We start from the raw sequence: 22389 nt of genomic DNA on the forward strand, positions 1-22389 counted from the left end.
AGATCTAGCATATAGACCATCCAAGAGGTTATATTTATTATAGTTTTTGACAGTGTATCTTTACCAGTGTAAATTTGTACCAATTCGAAACAAGATTTAAATGGAGGAAAAGTGAAGCAAATCAATGTTTTAAAATCTCTACTCAGCTATAATTTTATACTAGGCTATAAGACATCAAAATGTTTGACATCAGAATGTCAAAATTTAACATCAAAATGTTTGAAAACTTATTAATCTATTCATTTTCATACAATGAGATAGTTTTAATTTACACATCTGTCTTATTTTTCAATATTGTTTTAGAGTTTATTAAACTAGGAAATAAAATTTTCTAAATCTATCAAAGTGTTCTAGATAAGTAATTATTAAAATTATTGACTATTTTTTTTAACAGATCCAAAATCACATGTTCTGAGTATTCGAGATGAAAAAGAGAATAACTTTGTTCTTGAGCAACTTCTGCACTTGAATAATATGGCTTTATGGGTCACATTAGGTATAACTTATGAAAGTAAGTTATAAATCTACTGGTTTTCTTTATATTCATACTTCATTATAAATTAATTATCAATGGAGCGCCTGGGTGGCTCAGTCGGTTAAGCGTCCGACTTTGGCTCAGGTCATGATCTCGTGGTTCGTGGGTTTGAGTCCCGCATCGGGCTCTGTGCTGACAGCTCAGAGCTTGGAGCCTGCTTCAGATTCTGTGTCTCATCCTCTCTCTGCCCCTCCCATGCTCATGCTCTGTCACTCTCTGTCTCTCAATAATAAATAAATGTTAAAAAAAATTTTTTTAATAAATTAATAAATTACTTATCAAGCTACAGATGTATAGTTCTTCAACATATGTGTTTATCGATATACAAAATTATAATTATGCACTTAGCAGAACTTACATAAATACCAGACAGTTTTTGTATCTCTAATCTGCCATTAAAATGCCTTTACCACCAAGCTTAGAGTCACATGGTAGAAAATAATTTCCTTTCTCCACTATTCCTTCTAGCAATTTAAGACTAACTAAAAATGACCACACTGTCACAGAAACCTTCGATATTGACTTTATATCTCTCCTAAGAATATGGGATGAGTGAGAATGGAATTATACTTCTATTAATGTTGCACCTTTTGGTTTACAGCATTGGTTTAGAGTATACATTAGAAAAATGAGAAACAGTCTGACAGTGGGATAGAATATTTGAAATTGGGACTGAATACCACAAGTCCAAGGTATAATTGCTATGAAATTTTTTAAAGCAGTTTTGCTTTAAAAAAGCAGTTTTGAACTGTGCCAGTTTTGAAAAATACTTACTTACAGCTGTCCTGAAAATCATAGAAGTTTGGAATTAGGAAAAATGTCACTCTGGGACATAATATATCAAAAGCATACATTTACCCAATAAGGGGGTGGGGCTTACTAGGAGACAAGGGACAGTGATAGCCATAGGCAGAAGCTAAATTACTCAAATATGACCTTTTTTTTAACGTTTATTTATTTTTGAGACAGAGAGAGACAGAGCATGAACGTGGGGGGGGGGGGGGTTCAGAGAGAGAGAGACACAGAATCTGAAACAGGCTCCAAGCTCTGAGCTGTCAGCACAGAGCCTGACGCGGGGCTCGAACTCACGGACTGCGAGATCATGACCCGAGCCAAAGTTGGCTGCTTAACCGACTGAGCCACCCAGGCGCCCCTCAAATATAACCATTTTAAAAATAGTCTTCACCTTGCTATCTAACCTGACTCTTTCTTAGAGTTGCTAAAGTTTTTCTTAAATATTTATGGCTTACAGATGAATTAACAAAAATCAAGCTATCAAGCAATAGGTAAGACTTAGCTTGCCAGTTGAAGATGAATTCATCATAGTAGGACTTCCGTGCCCAAATCTTTTCTCCAATGACACTTGAATACCCTCAAAATTAAGGAAGGGGGAAAAAATAGAGAGAAACTAGGTGGAAAGTTCCCAGCTGTACATGAAAATGACTGAGGAAACTGATGCCATAGGAACCAGTGGAGACCGTACCCAGGATACAGAGTTCAATTTTACCTTTTGATATACCTTATTAGTTATATTATCAGAAACACCTGAAAATGTATTCTTTCTTCCAAAAAGCATTTTCAGATCTGTAAACTTCCTTTTAATAATCTTAACTTCTTTTATAAATTGTATGAGTAACAGGATTTCTGACTAAAATATGTAGAAATATGAGTGACATATAGAAAGATGTTTCAAGCAAACAGCAAATTTAGTTTAAATTTAATTCTTACTGGCTTGATTTACACCCATAGATTTGTTAAATTACTTTAATATTAAATAATATTTAATTATATATACCACCTATACAAAGGATTTTGTTTTTTAAAAAGTTCAGACTTTTCGAAAATAGGGCCATGAATAGAAATTACTAAAAGAAGCCACTTATCAACTAAAAGATACTTCAAGCCAGGTGAAAAAGTGACCCTTTTGTATAACAACTTTAGAAATATATCACTGCCCATCATATTGTCCAGAAAATTGTAACTTTAACATTTGGGAAGAAGGAAAGGGTGACTGGGAGACAGGAGGTGATAGAAAGCAGCAAGCAAGAACCAATCATATGTACAGTATTTCTAGTGTATCTTTGCTGCAGGCAGATATTTAGGTATCTCTCCTCAGAAGATGGTAATCAGGAAAGCTACAAACAACCAGGACAACAACGGGTATGCGTACCTTATAATTACTTCACTCTTTATGCCAATTTATGATTTTAATAGGCCTAGCAACTTGTTTTTCCAAAAGCGTTAATAAGATATATTCCCATATCATACAATTCAGCCATTAAGATGTACAATTTAATGGCCTTTAAGACAGTCACAGAGTTGTGCAGGTATCACTACCGCAAAAAGAAACATCGTACCCATTAGAACTCCTTCCTCATTCCCTACCCCTCTCCCAATTTCCAGCAACTACTCATCTATTTTCTGTCTTTAGAGATTGCCTATTCTACACATTTCATATAAATGAGATCATACAATACGTGATTCTTTTTGTGACTAGCTTGTTCTACTTAGCATTTATGCATGCAGTACTATAGTGTGTATCAGTATATCAGTCCTTTTTATGGCTGAATAATATTCTATTGTACAGATATACCATATTTATCCATTCATCAATTGATGGGCATCTAGGTTCTTTTCACTTTTTTGGTTATGAATAATGTCACTATAAGCATTCATGTACAAGTTTCTCTGTAGATGTATATTTTCATTTATCTTGGGTATGTACCTAGAAGAGGAATTTCTGGGTCTTTTTTTAATCCTTTGAAGAACTGACAAACTGTTCTTCTAAGCTGCTATACCATTTTCCATACCTTCCCATTTTTTCCATACGTATGCCAACGCTTCTTTTTATCTCTCTTTTTTATTGTAGCCACCCTAGTAGTTATGAAGTGGCATCTAATTGAGGTTTTTATTTCATTTCCCTGATAACTAATAATATTAAACATAATTTCATGTGTTTATTGGCTATTTGTATATCATCTTTGGAGAATACATTATTCAGATCATTTATCCATTGTTTATTTGTTTTAATACTGTATTTTCTTAAGTTTATTTATTTAGAGAGAGAGAGAGAAAGAGAGTGTGAGCAGGGGAGGGACAGAGTGGGGGAGAGAGAAAGAGAGAGAGAGAATCCAAATCAGTCTCCATACTGTCAGCACAGAGCTAGACTTGGGGCTCAATCTCCCGAATCTTCAGAGATCATGACCTGAGCCGAAATCCAGAGACAGATACTTAACCAACTGAGCCACTCAGGTGCCCCAGAACATTTATCCATTTTTTAATTATTTGTCTTTTTTATTGTTGATCAATAAACATTCTTTATATATTCTGGATATAAGTTCCTTGTCAAATAAATGATTTGTAAATATTTTCTCCCATCACTTTACTTCTTTGAAGTAATCTCTACTCTCAATGTGGGGCTCGAACTCACAATCCCAAGATCAAGAATTGTAAGTTCTACCAACTGAGTCAGCCAGGTGCCTACCCCCCATCACTTTCTAGATAGTATAATCTGTAGCACAAAACTTTTTAATTTTAATGAAATCAAATTTATCTATTTTTTATCACTTGTGCATATCTAGAAGACTTTGCCTGCCCTATGGTCATAAAGACACACGCCAATGTTTTATTCTAAGAGTTTTATAGTTTTAGCTCTTACCTTTAGGTCTATGATCTATTTTGAGTTCATTTTGTATATGATGAAAGGAAAAGGTCAAATATATATTAGATTGACATAAATGTGCACAATTGTGTATGGCTTAGGTCCGGAGAAGAGATTTCTGTCACTAGTTTTATAATATATAAATTTTTTAAATGAAATAATTATACTAATTTTCATTGCAATTAAACATATATACAGTAAAAATGAATATTTGGTTAAAAATAGTAAGCATAAAGTTATTGCAGGATGGTGAAATTATAAGTAAATTTTAATTTTTATGTTTCTAATTTGTAATTTCCAAATTAAAAATAAGCATAATTTACTGTTATAGTCAGAAAATATTTAAATATTTATCTCTTTATGTATAAAGAGATATACATAATTATATAACTTTTTAGAAAGCAGGTAAAGAAGAAAGAAAATTAGTTGAGTTTGAAATATTAACCTCATAACTCTAACTCAAATCGTGATTTAATCTCTAATTGTAGAAAAACTGTTTCTTCTCTAGATAATTCTCTTCTGTGGTCTGATAAGACCATGCTGTCATACACAAATTGGAGAGGAGGAAGACCAGATATAAAAAATGGCAATTTTTTTGCTGGCTTGAGTACTGATGGCTTCTGGGATATTCAAACCTTCAATGCTATTGAAGAAATATTTTACTATAACCAGAACAGCATTCTTGCTTGTAAAATTGAAATGGGTAAGTATGCTAATGTAGAATTTTCACTCCATAAGGCTAATTAGCTCCGCAAGTGGGAATCATGCAACTATATTTTTTGAGTGCCTCCTCTATTTTCAGTCCTGTGAGAGGTACTGTGGAAGTTACACAGGAAGGAAAAGATACAGTTCCTGGTGTCATGGTCTTGATCTCAAGGAGTAAAATGGAGTTGGGGAGACAGCATGAAATTCTTTATCATTGTTTCATGTAGGTTACTTTTAGGTGATTTGGTACTGACTTAAATTTGTTGGAAAGTCAAAAGGGATCAATGAAAACAAATAATGACAACAAAATGCTTTGAGAAGAAAGTAAAACTTGGTTGGGTCTTGAAGAATGGAGAAGATTTTTATAAATAAGAAAGTGTGTTTGGGTAGAGTTTTGACATTCTAGGCTGAAAATAAATTTCTCTTAAATTTGCCTAATTCCTTAAATAAATCTATTTTAAAATGCATATCAGTTTAAAATTTTTCACAGCTTAAAAACTGTTTTAAGACCTCTGCTAACATCCAGGCTGACCTTTTCCCTTCATAGTACCACAGAATAACTTTCTGGAACACCATTTCCATCAACAATCTCCAGGGATTCCCTACTACCAATTACTTTGGGTCCATGTAAGCTTTTAAGACTTTCTAGAAACACTGTCTATTCTAAAATTCTAGGCTTTCTTCCAACCTTGATTTTTTCCCCCCATTCTTGGCTCAATAAGGCTCTTTTTCTGTGAGGCTGATGTCTTAATTGTCCCATGTATAGTGTATGCTTATCCTCATTTGCACCTTTACTTATGGTTTTTTATTGACAAGAAGTCTTCCACCTTTGTTTTACTTCTTTAACAAACTTTTTATTTTAGAATGATTTTATGTTTATAAAAAAAGTTACAGAGACAGTACAGAGAGTTCCCATATATATCATAACCAGTATCCCCTATTGTTGACACCTTGTGTTGGTATGGTACAATTGTCACCACTAAGAAACCCAATATGATGGATTACTTATTCACTAAAGTCTATACGTTATTTAGATTTTTAACATTTTTACTTAATATCCCTTTTCTAGTCAGGATTCTATACAGGATACCATGCTAATATAGTCATCTCGTCTCCTTAGGTTTCTCTTGGCTGTAAAAGCTTCTTAGACTTTTCTTGCTTTTAATGACCTTGACAGTTTTGAGGAGCACTTTTTTGGTCATGTATTTTTTTGGTCACGTTTTTTGTGGAATGTGTCTCCCTTCAGGTTGGCTGATGTTTTTCTCATGATTAAACTGGAGTTGTGGACTTGAGGTTTAGGAAAAACCACAGAATTAAAGTGTCATTTTCATCACATCATATGAAGGGTATATGCTATCAACACGACTTCCCACTGTTGATTTTAACCTTGATCACCTGGCTCTAGGTGTTTGTCAGCTTTCTCCACTGCAAAGTTATTCTTTTCCCCATTTCCATGCTGTACTCTTTTTAAGGAAGTCAGTATATTTAGTACATATTTACAGGCTGAAGAGTTATTCTCCACCTTCCTGAGAAGGGTGTATGTATGTAAATTATTTGGAATTCTACCACGCAAGAGATTTTTCTGTTCTCTCCCATTTTAAAATTTATTCAGTTATTTATATCAGTATCAGTTCATGGTATATATTTTATACTTTGGGTTATAATACAATATACTACATTATTTAATTTTTTTTTTAATTTTTTTTTTTAACGTTTATTTATTTTTGGGACAGAGAGAGACAGAGCATGAACGGGGGAGGGGCAGAGAGAGAGGGAGACACAGAATCAGAAGCAGACTCTAGGCTCTGAGCCATCAGCCCAGAGCCCGACGCGGGGCTCGAACTCACGAACCGTGAGATCGCGACCTGAGCCGAAGTCGGTGCTCAACCGACTGAGCCACCCAGGCGCCCCCTACATTATTTAATATTTTATTAAAATTGTTCTAGTTTGGGCCATTGGGAGCTCTTTCACTTGGCTCCTGTGCCTCTTTCAAGTACCCTTATCACTGTGCTTTTGTTATTGTTGTTACTATTGTCATTTTGTTACTGTTATGTTATTCTTCATTTGCTTTTAGCTTTCTGATTACTTTATTTCTTTTTGGTCCTAATTCACCTCACCTAAACTCTGGAAACCTAATTTGATAAGCAGGCTTTCTGACTCTCTTAACTCAGATGAGTCTCTCCTTCTCTACTCAGTCACACATATTAGAGTAGATAATTGTTTTGCCTGAATTTCAAGTATTGTTGTTTAATGTCTGCAATTAATATGTAAGTTCCTTAAATGAAAAACAATGTTTATATCTTTTTTTTAATCCACCAGGCAACTATACTATTTAAGAACCTATTATATGTGTTGTGGCAATACGAAAAATAAAGTATGCATTTTACCTCCCTTGTTAATAAGAAAAATCCAGTTTTATTTAACTTTAGAAATGGTTGCATGTCCAGTCTTACCCAAAATATGTATTTTAAATAATTTAAATTTAATCACTAATACTCTTAATTTAAATATTATAGTTGACTACAAGGAAGAATATAATGCTACTCTGCCACTGTTTATTCCATATGAAGATGGTATTTATAATGTTATTCAAAAAAAGGTAACATGGTATGAAGCATTGAACATGTGTTCTCAAAGTGGAGGTTATTTGGCAAGTGTTCATGACCAAAATGGCCAGCTCTTTCTGGAAGATATCGTAAAACGTGATGGATTTCCACTATGGGTTGGGCTCTCAAGTCACGATGTAAGTCTTGTCTTGTTTTCCAGAAATTTTCCAAATGTGTTAGAAGGTTGGAAATTTGAGCATAAGATATTAATTCAGAGTATAACATCAGAGTAAGTCCTGGGACTCAATTTGCATAGCATAGTGCTTTCTTATCTTTTTACAACAGAAACTAAATAGAAAATTGTATTTGTAGAATGTAGTAGAGCAAATGGCCTGGACTGCAGCCGCCCTAGACACTGCCAGGCCATCCTAAGGGCCCAGTAGATTAATATCTCAACAACACCTCTCTGTTACCTAGATGGGGCAGACTAATTGCAAAGCTGGGAAAAAAGAATAGCACCGAATCAGAAAAACCCGAGTTCTGGTATTAGTGGTAGGTCTTCCATTTATGTTTGGTGATCATGAGCAGGTCATTTAATCTTTGGAAGTTAATTTCTTCATTGGTAAAACTGGGGTGATAATATTTTCCTTAATATAGGATTATAGTGGGATTAACACAAAAATTTATATAAGATGTCAAATAAAATTCTTAATATTAGGACTAACTAATATGTGTATTTTCTTCTCACTTTCACCCTACAAATGAGCACTATTTGAGATAATGTTTTGGTAGTAAATACATCTTTTGTGCCACTATTTGAATCCTATTAATTAGTATATTCATGTACCTATAATAATGTCCAGTTCCTGCCCCCCCCCAAGAAATAGGCTACTATAGAGATTAGAATTGAAAACCTAATTTAAATAATCTTTAGAACAAAGTGGACAAAATTTTAAAAAGCATGACAAATTAGGTTTATAGAATAAAGGAAAAATCAAAAGTAATCTTCCCATATGAGTTTCTTGGGAAGTATTTTCCTCTTCCAAACCCCTGCTGCTTGATGGCTTCTGTAATATAAAACATGTAGCCAGAGACACAAACCACAGAACTATTAAACATAAAAAACAATATTCAGAGTAATATGAAGGTTGCTAATATAAATCTGTAATTGTGACAAATGGAAGCCATTTGCACATCATTTAATTTCAAGTATTATATAAACTCATCCTTAAAAAAAAAAATAAATAAATCTAGGGACAGAGTATAGTAACTGTCTATAAATTTAAAGTCCTACTTAAATTGCACCAGAGTAAATGTCTCAAATCAATGCATCAAAAGTAAATCCCTGATTTTACAAATAGGTCCAGACCTATAACAATTGTAAGCAAATAATTAACAATCCATTCCAATATTTCTTAAAGTATATACATTCTTCTTACTGTTCTTTTTGAACATTCTTTTGTCTGGATTCAGGTTTTCTGTATTATTTTTTTTTTAATTAAAAGCAATTCTTATGCTAAAAATGTGCTAAGCTTTTTTATCTCTATTATTCTTAAAACAGGGAAGTGAATCAAGTTTTGAATGGTCTGATGGCAGTACATTTGACTACATCCCATGGAAAGATAAAAAATCTGCTGGAAATTGTGTTGTCTTGGATCCAAAAGGAATTTGGACACATGAAAAATGCAAGTCTGTTAGGGATGGTGCTATTTGTTATAAACCTACAAAATGTAAGACTTGATTTTGAATAACTATATTAATTAAAATATGACATTTTGTCTTGTGCACATGACTAAATACTCAAAGGAATTTTTTGTAGGTTTTAAATAATGTTTATTCACACATCCTACAAAAATAAATTTGATACTTTGTGAAGAGAGATGAACATGATATACCCATTTAGGGTATGTACCCAAAGACTTTCAGTTCCTCTATCACCAGGTACATACTACTCTAGAATTTGTGAATTTTGGTTTCACTTAGCAATGTTCCTCAAAGGCTGACACTGCTTTTAAAAAAGAATTTGGGGTGCTTGGGCAGCTCAGTCAGTTAAGCATCTGACTTCGGCTCAGGTCATGATCTCACAGTTCATGAGTTCAAAACCCCGTGTCGGGTTCTGTGCTGACAGCTCAGAGCCTGGAGCCTGCTTTGAATTCTGTGACTCCCTCTCTCTCTGTTCTTCCTCTGCTTATGCTGTCTCTCTCTCAAAAATAAATATAAATAAATAAAAACGGTAAAAAAGGGTTCAAAAGCACATAAATTTGGGAAATACTTCAGGTCTGATTTATCATATTGACGGCTCTGATAGTTTCTGTAGTAAAGACAGCAGTTTAACTTTGTGTAACTCAGCATTTTCCAAACTTACATGATTCTTAAAATCTAAGGAAAGAGCCCCTTCCACCAGGGTTGGGCTCATCCTGACAGGCGGAGCCTTAATGAAGAACAGAAGAGCTAAGATGCCCCCCCGCCCACCCCGGAGCTGCAGGGCCTGCTGGACAAGCCAAGAGATGGTGGCGGTGGTGGTCTCTGAAGCCTCTGGCGCTCAGCGCTTGCCATGCTTCTGTTCCAAAGAGTATTCTAGAGAAGATCCAACATTTGGAATTAAACAGATTCAGGCAGAAGAAAATGTGAAAACCTCATCTAGGGAAGCAAGTGAATACAAGAAAGGGAGAATGATATCAAGAATGAGAAATAAATGGATGATCAAAACCTGACATCCCAGGTGTTAGGTACAGAAAATGAATGTAATGTTTTAGAAAAACAATGAGGATACATGAGAAAATGGAAAGGACATCTGTGTTAGCTAAACAGACTTTATAGGATCAAGTTGAATGACATGAACAAACAAATTCAGTGCCATACTGGGTTGAATAGTGTCCCGCCCCCCCCCATATTCACATCCACCCAGAGTCTTAGAATGCAACCTTATTTAGAAATAGCCTTTGCATGGGGCACCTGGGTGGCTCAGTCGGTTAAGTGTCAACTTTGGATCATGTCATGATCTCACACAGTTCGTGAGTTTGAGCCCCGTGTCAGGTTCTGTGCTGACATCTCGGAGCCTGGAGCCTGCTTCAGATTCTGTGCTTTCCTCTCCCTCTCTCTCTCTCTCTCTCACTCTCTCTCTGCTCCTCCCCTGCTCACACTCGTCTCTCTCAAGAATAAATAAACACTAAAAAAATTTATTAAAAAAATAAATTAAAAAATCGATTCAAGGGGCACCTGGGTGGCTCAGTCGGTTGAGCGTCCGACTTCAGCTCAGGTCATGATCTCACAGTCTATGAGTTTGAGCCCCGCGTCAGGCTTTGTGCTGACAGCTCAGAGCTTGGAGCCTGCTTAGGATTCTGTGTCTCCCTCTCTCTCTGCCTGGCTCACGCTGTGTCTCTTTCTCTCTCAAAAATAAATAAACGTTAAAAAAATTAAAAAAAAAAAAAAAAGAAAGAAATAGCCTTTGCAGATGTAATTAGTTAAGATCAGGTAATGCTTGATAAGGATGGGCCCTAAATCCAATGACTGGTGCCCTTATAAGAGGAGAGAAGCAGACAGACCGAGAAGGCCATTTGATGATGGAAGCAGAAATTGCAGTGATGCAGCTACAAGCTAAGGATTGCCAGCAACCACCAGAAGCTGGGAGTTCTGACTCTCCCTCAGAGCCTCCAGAAAGTACCAACCCTGCTGACACTCACTTTTAGACTAGACTCCAGAACTGTGAGAGAAGAAATTTCTGTTGTTTTAAACCACCAAGTTTGTGGTAATTTACTATGGCAGCCCTGGGAAACTAATACAAGAGCAAACATTAAAAACTGAATCTTCAAAAAACAAAAAAGGAAAATAACAAGTGTTGGCAAGGATGTGGAGAAATTGGAGCCCTAGTACACTGCTTGTGGGAATAAAACATTGTGTGTAGCCACTGTGGAAAATGGTATGGTGATTTCTCAAAATTTTTAAATAAAATTACCATAGGATCCAGCAGTTCCACTTCTGGGTATATACTCAAGAGAAATGAAAACAGGGACTGGAACAGATATTTGTACAACCCTGTTCACAAGCGTCATTATTCACAATGGCCAAAAGGTGGAAGCAGCCCAAATTGTCCATTGACAGATGAATGCATAAGCAAAATGTGGTATATACATTCTGTGGAATATTAATCAGCATTTAAAAAGCAGGAAATTCTAACACATAATACAACATGCATGGATGAATCTTGAGGATATGATTCCAAGTGAAATAAGTCAGACACAAAAGGACAAATGCCATATGACTTGAATTGTATGAGGTACCTGGAGTTGTCAAATTCATGGATTCAGAAAGTGCAATGGTGGTTTCTGGGGGCAGACAGGAATGGGGAGTTATTATTTAATGGGTACAGAAGCCATACTTAGACTTTTTGTTTGAGACAGATTTTGCTGTGCAGATACACTGCACTGTGTAAACAAATTACCAAATTTTCACTTGTAGATGTGATTTTTAAAAGTAGTTCTTTACATGGCAAGGTAAAACTAGTTATATATTACCAAGATAAAAAGAATTCAAGGAAAGAGTTTTAATTGTTTCAAAGTAGTTACAGGCCTACTCAGCCAGCCTGTCTTTGCTTCTTTTCTTATTCTGTCTCTCCAATTGTTTTTACATTAAGCTAATTACATCTTAGAAAGCTAAATAGTTTCTTCTATTTTCTAAGTTAAAAATGGTATTCCAAAAAAGCTAATTAGAATGTGTATTCTTAGGGGTGCCTGGATGGCTCAGTCTGTTGAGTGTCCGACTTCAGCTCAGGTCATGATCCCAAGGTTCATGAGTTCGAGCCCCACATCAGGCTGGCTGCTGTCAACATGGAGCCTGCTTTGGGCTCTCTGCCCCTATTCTGCTTGTGCTCTCTCTCAAAAATAAATAAACACTTAAAACAATGTATACTGTTAGAGTATGAGCTGTAGCTTTCTCTGGTGTGTGTATTGAGTTGAATGCTTTCTTACTCACAGGCACCACAGTTTCAAACAGGGTTTAGTGAGATTTTTAAAGCCAATCATTTTGTCTGTGCATGTTTACAGTCATGTCTAACATTTTTATAGCTAAAGAGGTGTCTTCTCATACATACTCATCAAGATGTCCAGCAGTGAAAGGGAACGGATCACAGTGGATCCAGTACAGGGACCACTGTTACGCGTCCAACCAGGCATTGCACAGTTTCTTGGAAGCTGAACTGTTTTGTTCAAAACTTGGTGAGTTAAAGTCTGTTGATTTTCTTGGACTCAATAATTTAATCATTGGAATTTTTCCCAAAGATGTAATGATTATATTTTTGAAAATATTTTTAGAACACTCAATATCTATAATGGCATTTTATAACCGAATTGCCCAGTGGTGGGGAAATAGATAAGTATTTTATGATGTATGAGTTAAGTGGAACATTGGAATAGCCATTAAAAGTGACCAATGTAAGAATAAGTACATGGAAAATAAAAGTAAGTGGGAAGAAGTAGAATAAAAAATTGCTATGTGAATTATTATGTGAAAATAAGGACAAATGAAATGGTTTTAAATATAGTTAGATATGCTTAGATGAAGGGATTAAAGGCAATTTTTTTTTGAAGTTGGTTAAGTACTAAATACAAATTACAGATTTTCCCACTACTTAGTTATAAATAAGTAAGCTTATCACTGACCAGGGTAACAAAATCAAGGAAGCATGGGTTGTTCATCCATCCTGCAATAGAAATGGCCCATATCCTCTGAACATCATAAGGAACAGGACTTTTTGTCTTCAAATTTAACTATTTTAGAAAGAACAGCAATAATTGGATCTCTCCCATAATAAATTTACTCTATAGTCAAACTGTGAAATGACTTCTGGGGAGACCACCGAGAGTATTTCAAAGACCTGCATCCTTGGGTAGCAGTTTAGCCAGACTGGTGGCATATCTCTCATTTATTTTGCTAATTGTTGTGGAGTCATTTGCCTGATTTAAAAATCTCCTTGTTACTGCTTGACTACATGATGGAAACTTTTGTGTGGGAACTCCTGTGTGGTGTATGTGTACACACACACACACACACACACACACACACACACACACACACGATGGGAACTATTGTGAACTATGTATGTGTTCGGAAAGTGAGACGCCTCTTGCTCCTACAGGAGAAAATAGGAAGGGTTACTGTCATTGTAGTGTGGGAGTTAAGTACTTAAGCCTTGGAGGCAGACAGGTCTAAGTTTTAAATCCTACTCCCATACTTACTAGCTGAGTGATACTATAGAAGTTACATAATTGCTTCTCTTTTCTCACCTGAACAGTGAGAATGAAAATAGTACTTATTTCAAAGGTTGAGTTGTTGTAAGAATGAATGAAATGAGATAATATATGCAAATGTAGCACCGTGCCCTGCAAATAGTGAGCAAATTATTCTTATTATTAGAAAATATTGAGATTGTCTCTCTAAATTTATAACTGGCTAGCTGTAAAAACCTGAATGATTAATCTCCTTGAGGCTCAATTTCCTCATCTGTAAAATAGTGATATCTTCCCTACAGGATTTTGTAATATTAAACAAGCATGTGCACACTGTGGTCTTCTATAAAGGAGTAAAGACTTGCCTTTGCCATTCTCCCAGTATCACCACCACGAAAGAAATGCTTTAGTTCAAGTGTAGATAGCCTTGTCACTGTTGGAGAGTATTTGATTCTACTTAGGATTTATTTCCAAGTCTAGTTATTATTTTATTTTTATCCCTTGCTTGATGATGGTGATAATACTATTTTCTCTGTGGGTTTAGGGCAATTTATCAAACTTCAAGAGTATTCAATTCCATACTATATTTGGGAACATATAATGGGCATAACCAAGTTCATTTATGTATAAAATAATATTAAAGGAAATGCTAATGCTCCTCAATATCCCAAACCTGTTTGCTTTTATTTTCATTTTAATAGAAGTGAATTTAAAGCTGAGCTATTATATGGAGAGTATGCTGATATGTCTTTTTACAATCACATACCCCACTTCTTCTAACTAGCTGTTCATATACAAAGGTCTCATTGGTAGGCAGTTCCAAGGTCAAATAATATTATCAGGTAAACATTTTAAAGAAATATAACATTTCTCTAAATAAAGGTTCAATCTAGAAATATGTCTAACTTTTTTTGGGATCTATTAATGCTATTCTTTTAAAAATATGGCACAAATATCAGATTTAAAAAGTATTCTCTATGTAAAGCTTGAATTTCTCAATGATCTTTATCAAGATTGATTTTTTTTCTCAAATGGCTGTTTGAAAATAAGCCATTTCCCTAGTTTGCATAAAGCTCATTAGTTTAGGATTTGTTTTCTGTCAACAGATCATTCTGCAACTATTGTTACCATAGAGGATGAAGATGAGAATAAATTTGTGAGCAGACTGATGAGGGAAAATAATAACATTACCATGAGAGTTTGGCTCGGATTATCTCAACATTCTACTGGTAAGTGACATATTTGTGTGGACAGTGTGCAAAGAGAGTTCCAATTTGTCCTAAATACCAAGTCAACCTTGCTAAAGAATGTCAAGTGGTGGTTAATTCAAATGCTTCTTATTGATGAATAAGCTAGGTCTGCTGGCTGTTTTGGACATTTATAAAATCCTAATGAATATTCAAGTGACTTATTAGTACCGATGGAAAATACTAATGAAATAGAAAGTCAGATTAAATCAACTGGGATGTTCTAGATGCTTAAGGTACTTGGATCAATAGCATATTTTTTCTCCTACAATGATATTTGTGCCCCCCATGTCCCACAGAGAACCCATGACTTACTTTCCTTAGAGTTCTAGTGTCTATCAGTCATATTTTTATAGCTTATAACTCTGTTATTCAGAAAGTTCTCTTCTTATTGTTCTCTTCCATCTTGAAATATTTTTACCATAGAGAATAATTAATTCTTTTAAAAAAATTTTAATATTGGGGCGCCTGGGTGGCTCAGTCAGTTAAGCGTCTGACTCTCGGTTTTGGCTCAGATCATGATCTCACGGTATCGCATTAGGCTCTGCACTGACAGTGCAGAACCTGCTTAGTATTCTCTCTCTCCCTCTTTCTGTCCCTTCCCTACTCACACTGCCTCTGTAATTTTTTTTTAAGTTTATTTATTTGTTGAGAGACAGAGAGACAGAGAGACAGAGCACAAGCAGGGGAGAGACAGAGAGAGAGGGAGACACAGAATCTGAAGCAGGCTCCAGGCTCTTAGCTGTCAGCATAGAGCCAGAGGTGGGCTCAAACTCACTAACAGGAACTGTGAGATCATGACCCCAGCCGAAGTTGGACGCTTAACCTACTGAGCCACCCAGGCACCCCAAGAGAATAATTAATCCTTAATGATGATTTTGTCTTTCAAACCAGCTTAGTAAAATTGCACAGAATTAAAAAAGATTTGTGGAAGAATTTCTCAAGGAATAATGGATTAATCCAAGCAGTAATGGGTAAAAAAGATTTTAGTGAATTTGAAATGGATAAAGAATGAAGAGTACAAATTCAATAGAAGAATAGGAAGTGTGTTTCACATTTTATGCAAAGTTGAATTCTAAATAATTGAAATACATGTGAATTCCAAAATATTAAGCACTTGTCAAAATGAATGGATTCAAAGTTGGCCATCTAAATGAGTTCTAAATTGTGTTTACACTATCACCACAAGGTGGTGCTACCTCAGCTGGAAAATAAAAATGGAGTCCTGGTGGGGAGACCCTCCTGGACCCTCTAGACCCTTCTTCCCCAGCACATCTTTAATGATACGAGTTTTTTAGTAGGAGGTGAGGTTGCTGATGGAGATGCAGGTCTTTAGAAATCTATCCCTTCCACAATGAATGTGCAAGCATTCTACTTTTTAATCAAAACACCACATTTTATATCAGTGCTAATAGAACTTTCCGCAAAGATGGAAATGTTCTATATCTGTGCTGTGTAACAGTAGTCACTAGCCATATATGGCTATGGAGCACTTGAAATGTGACAAGTGCAACTGAAGGACTGATTTTTTTTAAATATTTTCATTTTTAATAAGTTTCATTTTCAACAGTGGCATAGCATAGTTCTATGTAAATGAGTTATACGAGCCACATGCCTTTCTACCTTAGAAATTTGGAGACAATAAACTTAATTTCTTTCTTTAGATCAGTCTTGGAATTGGTTGGATGGATCAAAAGTGACATTTGTCAAATGGGCAAATAAAATTAAGAGTGGTGATGGAAAATGTAGCATTTTGTTAGCTTCAAATGAAACTTGGATAAAAGTTGAATGTTCACATGGCTATGGAAGGGTTGTCTGCAAAGCTCCTCTGGGTAAGTATGGAACCTGCCCTTAAGGAATATTTTTGCAGAACAGGTCAGGAAGTAAATGTACAACTCAATTATGTGCAATGTTTTGCACTTGCCTCCTGAAGTCCTTATTTAGTCCTTAAAGGATAACCAAAAAAATTGCTTAAGCTACACAGATGCTTTCCCTCAGAAAAATGTATTGTAAGAGATAATAAATACCAAGATGTCTAAGACTCCCAGGTGAAACCACAAACAGCCTAAACTTTGTGTAATTATTTCCTAAGAAAAATAGAAGCTGCCAGAATATTAGGGAGCTCATTTCTTTGAATATGTTCTTAAGATATATTTGATTCTGTTGGTCAGATATGTAAAAGGTCAAAGGTCTAATTCTGTAGTTAGCTTGCTTCCTTTCTCCTCATTCCCATAAAACTCATGATTAGCTTAGCAACAGTGCAAAACTGGATTTAATTACTTAAAATTTCCTGGAAGGAACATCTGTAGAAAGTCATAATTTAAACTTAGGTTTCATCCTGAATTGATGCGTAGAATAACCAGAAAAAATCTTACCTTAATTTCATTTCTAGAGAAAGGAGCTCTAAGTTTTTCATGGCAACATCTTTAAAGATTTAGCATAAAAGCGTCCTTTTGGTGAATAAATATTGAAGATAAATCGCCAATACTAAGTGATTGGTATCTATATATTCATGCATTGATTCAGCAAATATTTGGAGTGTCTACTGTATGCTGGGTTTTGTGTGCTGGGTATGGGGATGGCTACACTAGATTAGGTTATCAGGGAAGATGTCTAAGAGTAGGAGACACTGAAGCTGAGATTTGAAAGGCCAGCCAAACAAAGATCAGGGGAAAAGGCACGCCAGGGAGAGGTACCAGATGGAGCAAAAAGCCTCAAGCAGAACAAGCTTGACGAGTGCTCAAGGAAGAGCTGAAAGGTAGGCGTGTACCAGCCACCTAGGGCTCTGGAAGCCAGGCTGAAGAGTTCAGGTTCTATGCTGAGTGAAATGGAAAACAACTGGAAGATTATGGGGGGAGCCCAGGAGCAGGGTTAGGGTGATGTAAGCCGAGAGTTCTGATTTGGCATTTTGAACTGTCCATATGGAGATGAGATATTCATATGGAATGTCTAGCATGCAGTTGGACATATGAAAGAGAAGGGAGGTCAGCTTAGAGATGATGTTTAAAAGAAGGGGACAGAATGAGTCCATCTGTGCAGCCTGTAGAGAAGGGGCCTGGAAGAGCATTTGAAATTGAATAGCTAGTAGCTAAATGAAGTCATCCTAAAGTCGTAAATTTGCTTTAAAGCAAATAACACTTTATTTGGCACTGGGTGAGTCAAACACAAAAATTTACAACTTACAGCAATTTGCTATCAAAGTAAGGTAATATACTGGGAGTAATGTTCTCAGAAAGGATGATGAGGAGGGAAAGTGAGAATAATGACAATGCTCTAAGTTCTTTAAAAGAAAATTGCTAAAACAATGAATAGGATTTGAATGAAAAGGAAAACGGTTAAATCTGTAAAGAAAATACTTGAGTGTTTGATGATGACTTTGAATTCTGTGTTAATGCTATGAAACAATCAAGTACTTATTGTGTCTAATTCATACAGAGTTTACAATGTGACACACAGCCTAATGTATTAGATCAATAATGATCGCTTTTATATTCTCTCCTCCAATGTCAAACCTTTCCCTATTCTAGGCTCTGATTACCGAGGAATAACTATCACATTTGCTGTGCTAAGTGTCTTAGCTCTCATCAGTGCACTGATTTGGTTCCTCTTCCAAAGGAACCGTTTGCACTGGGCAGTCTTCTCTTCAGTTCGATATGAACAAGGAATGAATGAAGATGAGATTATGCTTCCCACTTTCCATGAGTAAATTCTTCTAAAAGTTTGTTAATTTGCACTAACGTGTTAAGGAAAATGAGCCTTCTCAGATTTTCCCAGTGTCAGTATTTACTCTGTTCTAAAGTAGAAGTCATTAGTACTTTTTCAGTTGTTTAATTGCAGTCCTAGTATCTACAGTGAATTATCCACGAAATGCCATGTTTAAAACTTTACTTAATAGAATGGAAAAGAACCAAAGCTGGGACTAAAGTCCAAGTTATTTGTAGGGTAATAAATTTCATGTGCATTTTCTCTGTAAGAATGTAGTTAGTAACTAGGATATGTATATTTTAATGGTATTTTAACTTAAAATTGGCATGTTAATAAGTCACAAGTCTACCTTTTTGCTTTTAAAAATATCCAGCCTAGGGGTGCTTGGCTGGCTCAGTCAGTAAAGCATGCAACTCTTGATCTCAGGGTTGTGAGTTCAAGCCCCACATTGGGTATGGAGCCTACTAAAAAAAAAAAAAAAAAAAAAAATCTAGCCTAATGCAAAATTTGTACCTCAAGGTAAAAACATAACTGTAAATAATATCAACATTGTTTTAAAGTAGTCATTTGTAGCATTTAGGAGAAATTATTAATGAGATATGCTTACTTTTTTATACAGCAAAATAATGCTCTTGGCAAGATGCTTCTTATACTATTCCAAACATATTTCATACTAAAATTGATTAAATGCAAATATTTTGTTTTGTCATACTTATTCATAAAATGATGGCTTTTAAAGAAGATTTAATACTTAACATTTTTCTAAAGTATACAGGAACATTGTTTTTAGACTGATTTAGGTATACTGTAGCAGTGTGGTTTTTGTCTTTTCTTATGTACAATATTTAACTCTTTCCCTCTTAAAGGGAATCAGCTAAGGATACAAGTTCTTGAAAATTTTGCAATTTTTATGCTTTATGTGACATGTCAAATTTTGACGAAGAAGTTTGTGTTACTTTAATGCCTTTTTCTGTGAGCTAAAGAGAAAAGGTGTCTATGTATACAAGAAATTGTGTATCTTGCATTTGTGAAACTGAAAATTTTATAATGAAACTCTAAACTTTGTGATTACTACTATTTTAAGTGATGAATAATTAAGGAAACACTGTTTGGTGGTTATCACTTTAAGTTTACCACCTAGAATATATTTTGAATGATAGTTTCCACTGAACATGGTGAATGTTTTATTCAGTGTTTATATTTATACTTTAGAATATTTTTGTATAATATCCATAGATTTATTTTAAAATTTTAGAGTGTTTGTACTATGATAAACTTATAAATAATTTTCAAAAGACAGTTTTAGTATAGTCTAAAGTATAGTATGGTTGTCCTGAAATATCTTTTACTGAATTTGTTAGACTAGGTCCTCTTACCCTGTGATCTGTACAATTTTAGTTGTTAAAGACTTTCTTCAAAGAACTAAACCAACTTGATGTGAAAACACAGCTATATATAGTAGCGATGCTATAATAAACTTGTTTCATTTTTTTAGTGAAAGTGTTGTTGATCCTTGTTGAAAAAATGTATCTCAAAAACATCTCTAGATTGGGTTTTATTATGTGAGGCATGTAGTATAAGAAAAGGTAAATATACAGCTGTTGTAATGTGAGGTATCCTTAAGATTTTGTGTACATTTTTTAAAGAATAAATATCATCCTGTATCTCTGAATGTTTGACTTGAGTCTCTTTTTCAGATGCCATTGACTCAGCAGTTCTCAGCAAGTCTTTTAACTATTAGATCAGCAGAAATTCCATCTACGATCCACTCTTACTTCTCATAGTGCTCCCTCAGGAGATTCTCCCCTACCTCCCAGCCCAAGGCATTCATCAGCCACTTCTAAGTCAGTAGATTACATATCAAGTTCCAGGCTCATATTTCTAACTCCCACTGGATAATCTACATGAAAGTCCTTCTCAGCATGACCACAACTGCCCATATGGTGTTCACTTCCTCATTTGACCAGTTGCAGATGGATCAATAGAAATGAAGACAGCCTTTTCCAGTCTTCCCTCACATGCGGTCTGACAAAACCAACCCTCACATGCGGTCTGACAAAATTGATCTCTTGAAACCGGGTACCTAAAAAAGTAAGTAGATACACCTAATGATCAGGTACAGGGGACAAATGTGGAAGTGATACCATTGATCATCCTCTTTTTCGTCCTTTCTCCCCACACACAGCATGTTCCCCTCCCCGATCCTGGGGCAGGATGTTGCCATTATCTGGCAGTTGTCTTCTGCAAATGACTACCATAATGTTGGTAACCCCAAATCCTCAAGCCACTGCTAAATTTATGCTATGGAAAGAGATTCACATTCCTTTATCTTAGGTTCATTTAATCCTAAAGCCCTCTTGGGGAAGTGAAGACTTAATTGTTATTAGTTCAATAATTTTATCTTGTTTAAGAAAACAAATTTTAGCTAGATGTCAAAGACTTATTTTGACTAGACCTCATCATCCATACAAAGTCACCTCTAATTCCCTGCATGTTCTAAATTAAAATGTTCTTACAATTATCTACATTTCAGCAAATTTAGTATATGTGTATTTCTCTTTTTTTTCCAAGCTAAATTAATCAGAAGCAGAAGTTTAGAAATTTTTTTTCCATTTCCCCTAAGTTTTCGTATATTCTCGTTCAATCAATATGAAAACACTACAGTCCTTTTCCCCCAAGCTAGAAATTCAGAATTCATCCTCCAATCATCTCTTTCTCATCCCCCTAATTCAACAATTCAGTCAGTTTTATCTCAGGCTTCTCACAGAGTGGCTGTTTCCATTATCAGCTCTTTCAATTCAGGCCTTTATAATTTTTTTTTTTCTCCCCGGATTGTTTGCACCAGGCTCTTCACTGGTCTTCCTCATCAACCTTTCCTCTTCATCCCATTTTCCCCACTCCTGAGCCTACAGGAGCTGAAATACAGAGGAGGACTCCCTCTGTGTTTTGGTCTAAAATTATCTAGGCCTCCTACCTATCTCAGGCCAAAAGGGATCTCAGCAATGCCCAGCCCAGGGACCTTCCCCAGGAACCTTATGTGGACTGACAGTTTGGGAAGCCCTAGGGGGTAAGTTCACTGGCCAAGTTCACCCTTTTAATGCAATGTAACATCAAGTCAATCCAAACCCAGTTCCTCTTTCTATGGGCTTAGACCTGCCCTTCTCCATCTTCCCCAAGATCTTCTCCCAGGACTCCATCTCTCTTCCAATTGCTAAGCAATAGAGAAACAAAGTCAGATAGAACTGGACTCCAGAAATTAGCAAAACACTGGTGATCTAAGCCAGTGGAAATGTAGCAGAGTGGAGCCAGAATCCAGAGTGAGCTGCAAAGTGGAAGGGAAATTAGAAAATGGGGGACGTGAGATTCTGAAAAGTATGGTGGAAAAGGAAAGAAGAGGGAGAAGGTGGGTTGAAGAAGGTTTTTTTTCCAAAGAAGGAGGGAAAGAGGTTCACAGATCAGAAACTGAGAGGAACAAAGCAAAACAAATCGAAAGATCCACAAAGAGTGGGCAGAGAGAAATTAATGATGCAGGGAAGAAAGACGGAGTCATAGAAGAAAATCTTGGGATGGAGAAGGGCAGGTCGAAGCCCACAGAAAAAGGAACCGGGTTTGGATGGGACAGAGAAGACTGCCATCCTCTCTGAGGCCACACAAGGAAGACCTGTGTGGAAGAGAAAGGGAGAGCAGGAAAGTATTTGAAAATTTTTGTCTAGACCTGATGGCCCCCCTTTCTCTATGGAGTAGAAGGCAAGATCTTCTACTGAGA

At 35.7% G+C, this 22389-nt stretch overlaps 1 protein-coding gene across 1 annotated transcript in view; it reads left to right on the forward strand.

The window, feature by feature from the left end:
• LY75 (lymphocyte antigen 75) overlaps positions 1 to 20295 on the forward strand; it is a 99516-nt gene extending 79221 nt beyond the window's left edge. Inside the window, exons 28-35 of the mRNA XM_078451252.2 lie at positions 395 to 511; positions 4705 to 4899; positions 7418 to 7644; positions 9009 to 9177; positions 12511 to 12660; positions 14778 to 14900; positions 16583 to 16750; positions 18446 to 20295. Coding sequence (XP_078307378.1) covers positions 395 to 511; positions 4705 to 4899; positions 7418 to 7644; positions 9009 to 9177; positions 12511 to 12660; positions 14778 to 14900; positions 16583 to 16750; positions 18446 to 18624 — 1328 coding nt within the window. The 3' untranslated portion in view covers positions 18625 to 20295. The remainder of the gene's footprint in view (positions 1 to 394; positions 512 to 4704; positions 4900 to 7417; positions 7645 to 9008; positions 9178 to 12510; positions 12661 to 14777; positions 14901 to 16582; positions 16751 to 18445) is intronic.
• Positions 20296 to 22389: the final 2094 nt, after the last annotated feature.

Source organism: Panthera onca, chromosome C1, assembly GCF_046562875.1.
Source record: "Panthera onca isolate mPanOnc1 chromosome C1, mPanOnc1 haplotype 2, whole genome shotgun sequence".
Lineage (NCBI taxonomy): Eukaryota > Metazoa > Chordata > Mammalia > Carnivora > Felidae > Panthera > Panthera onca.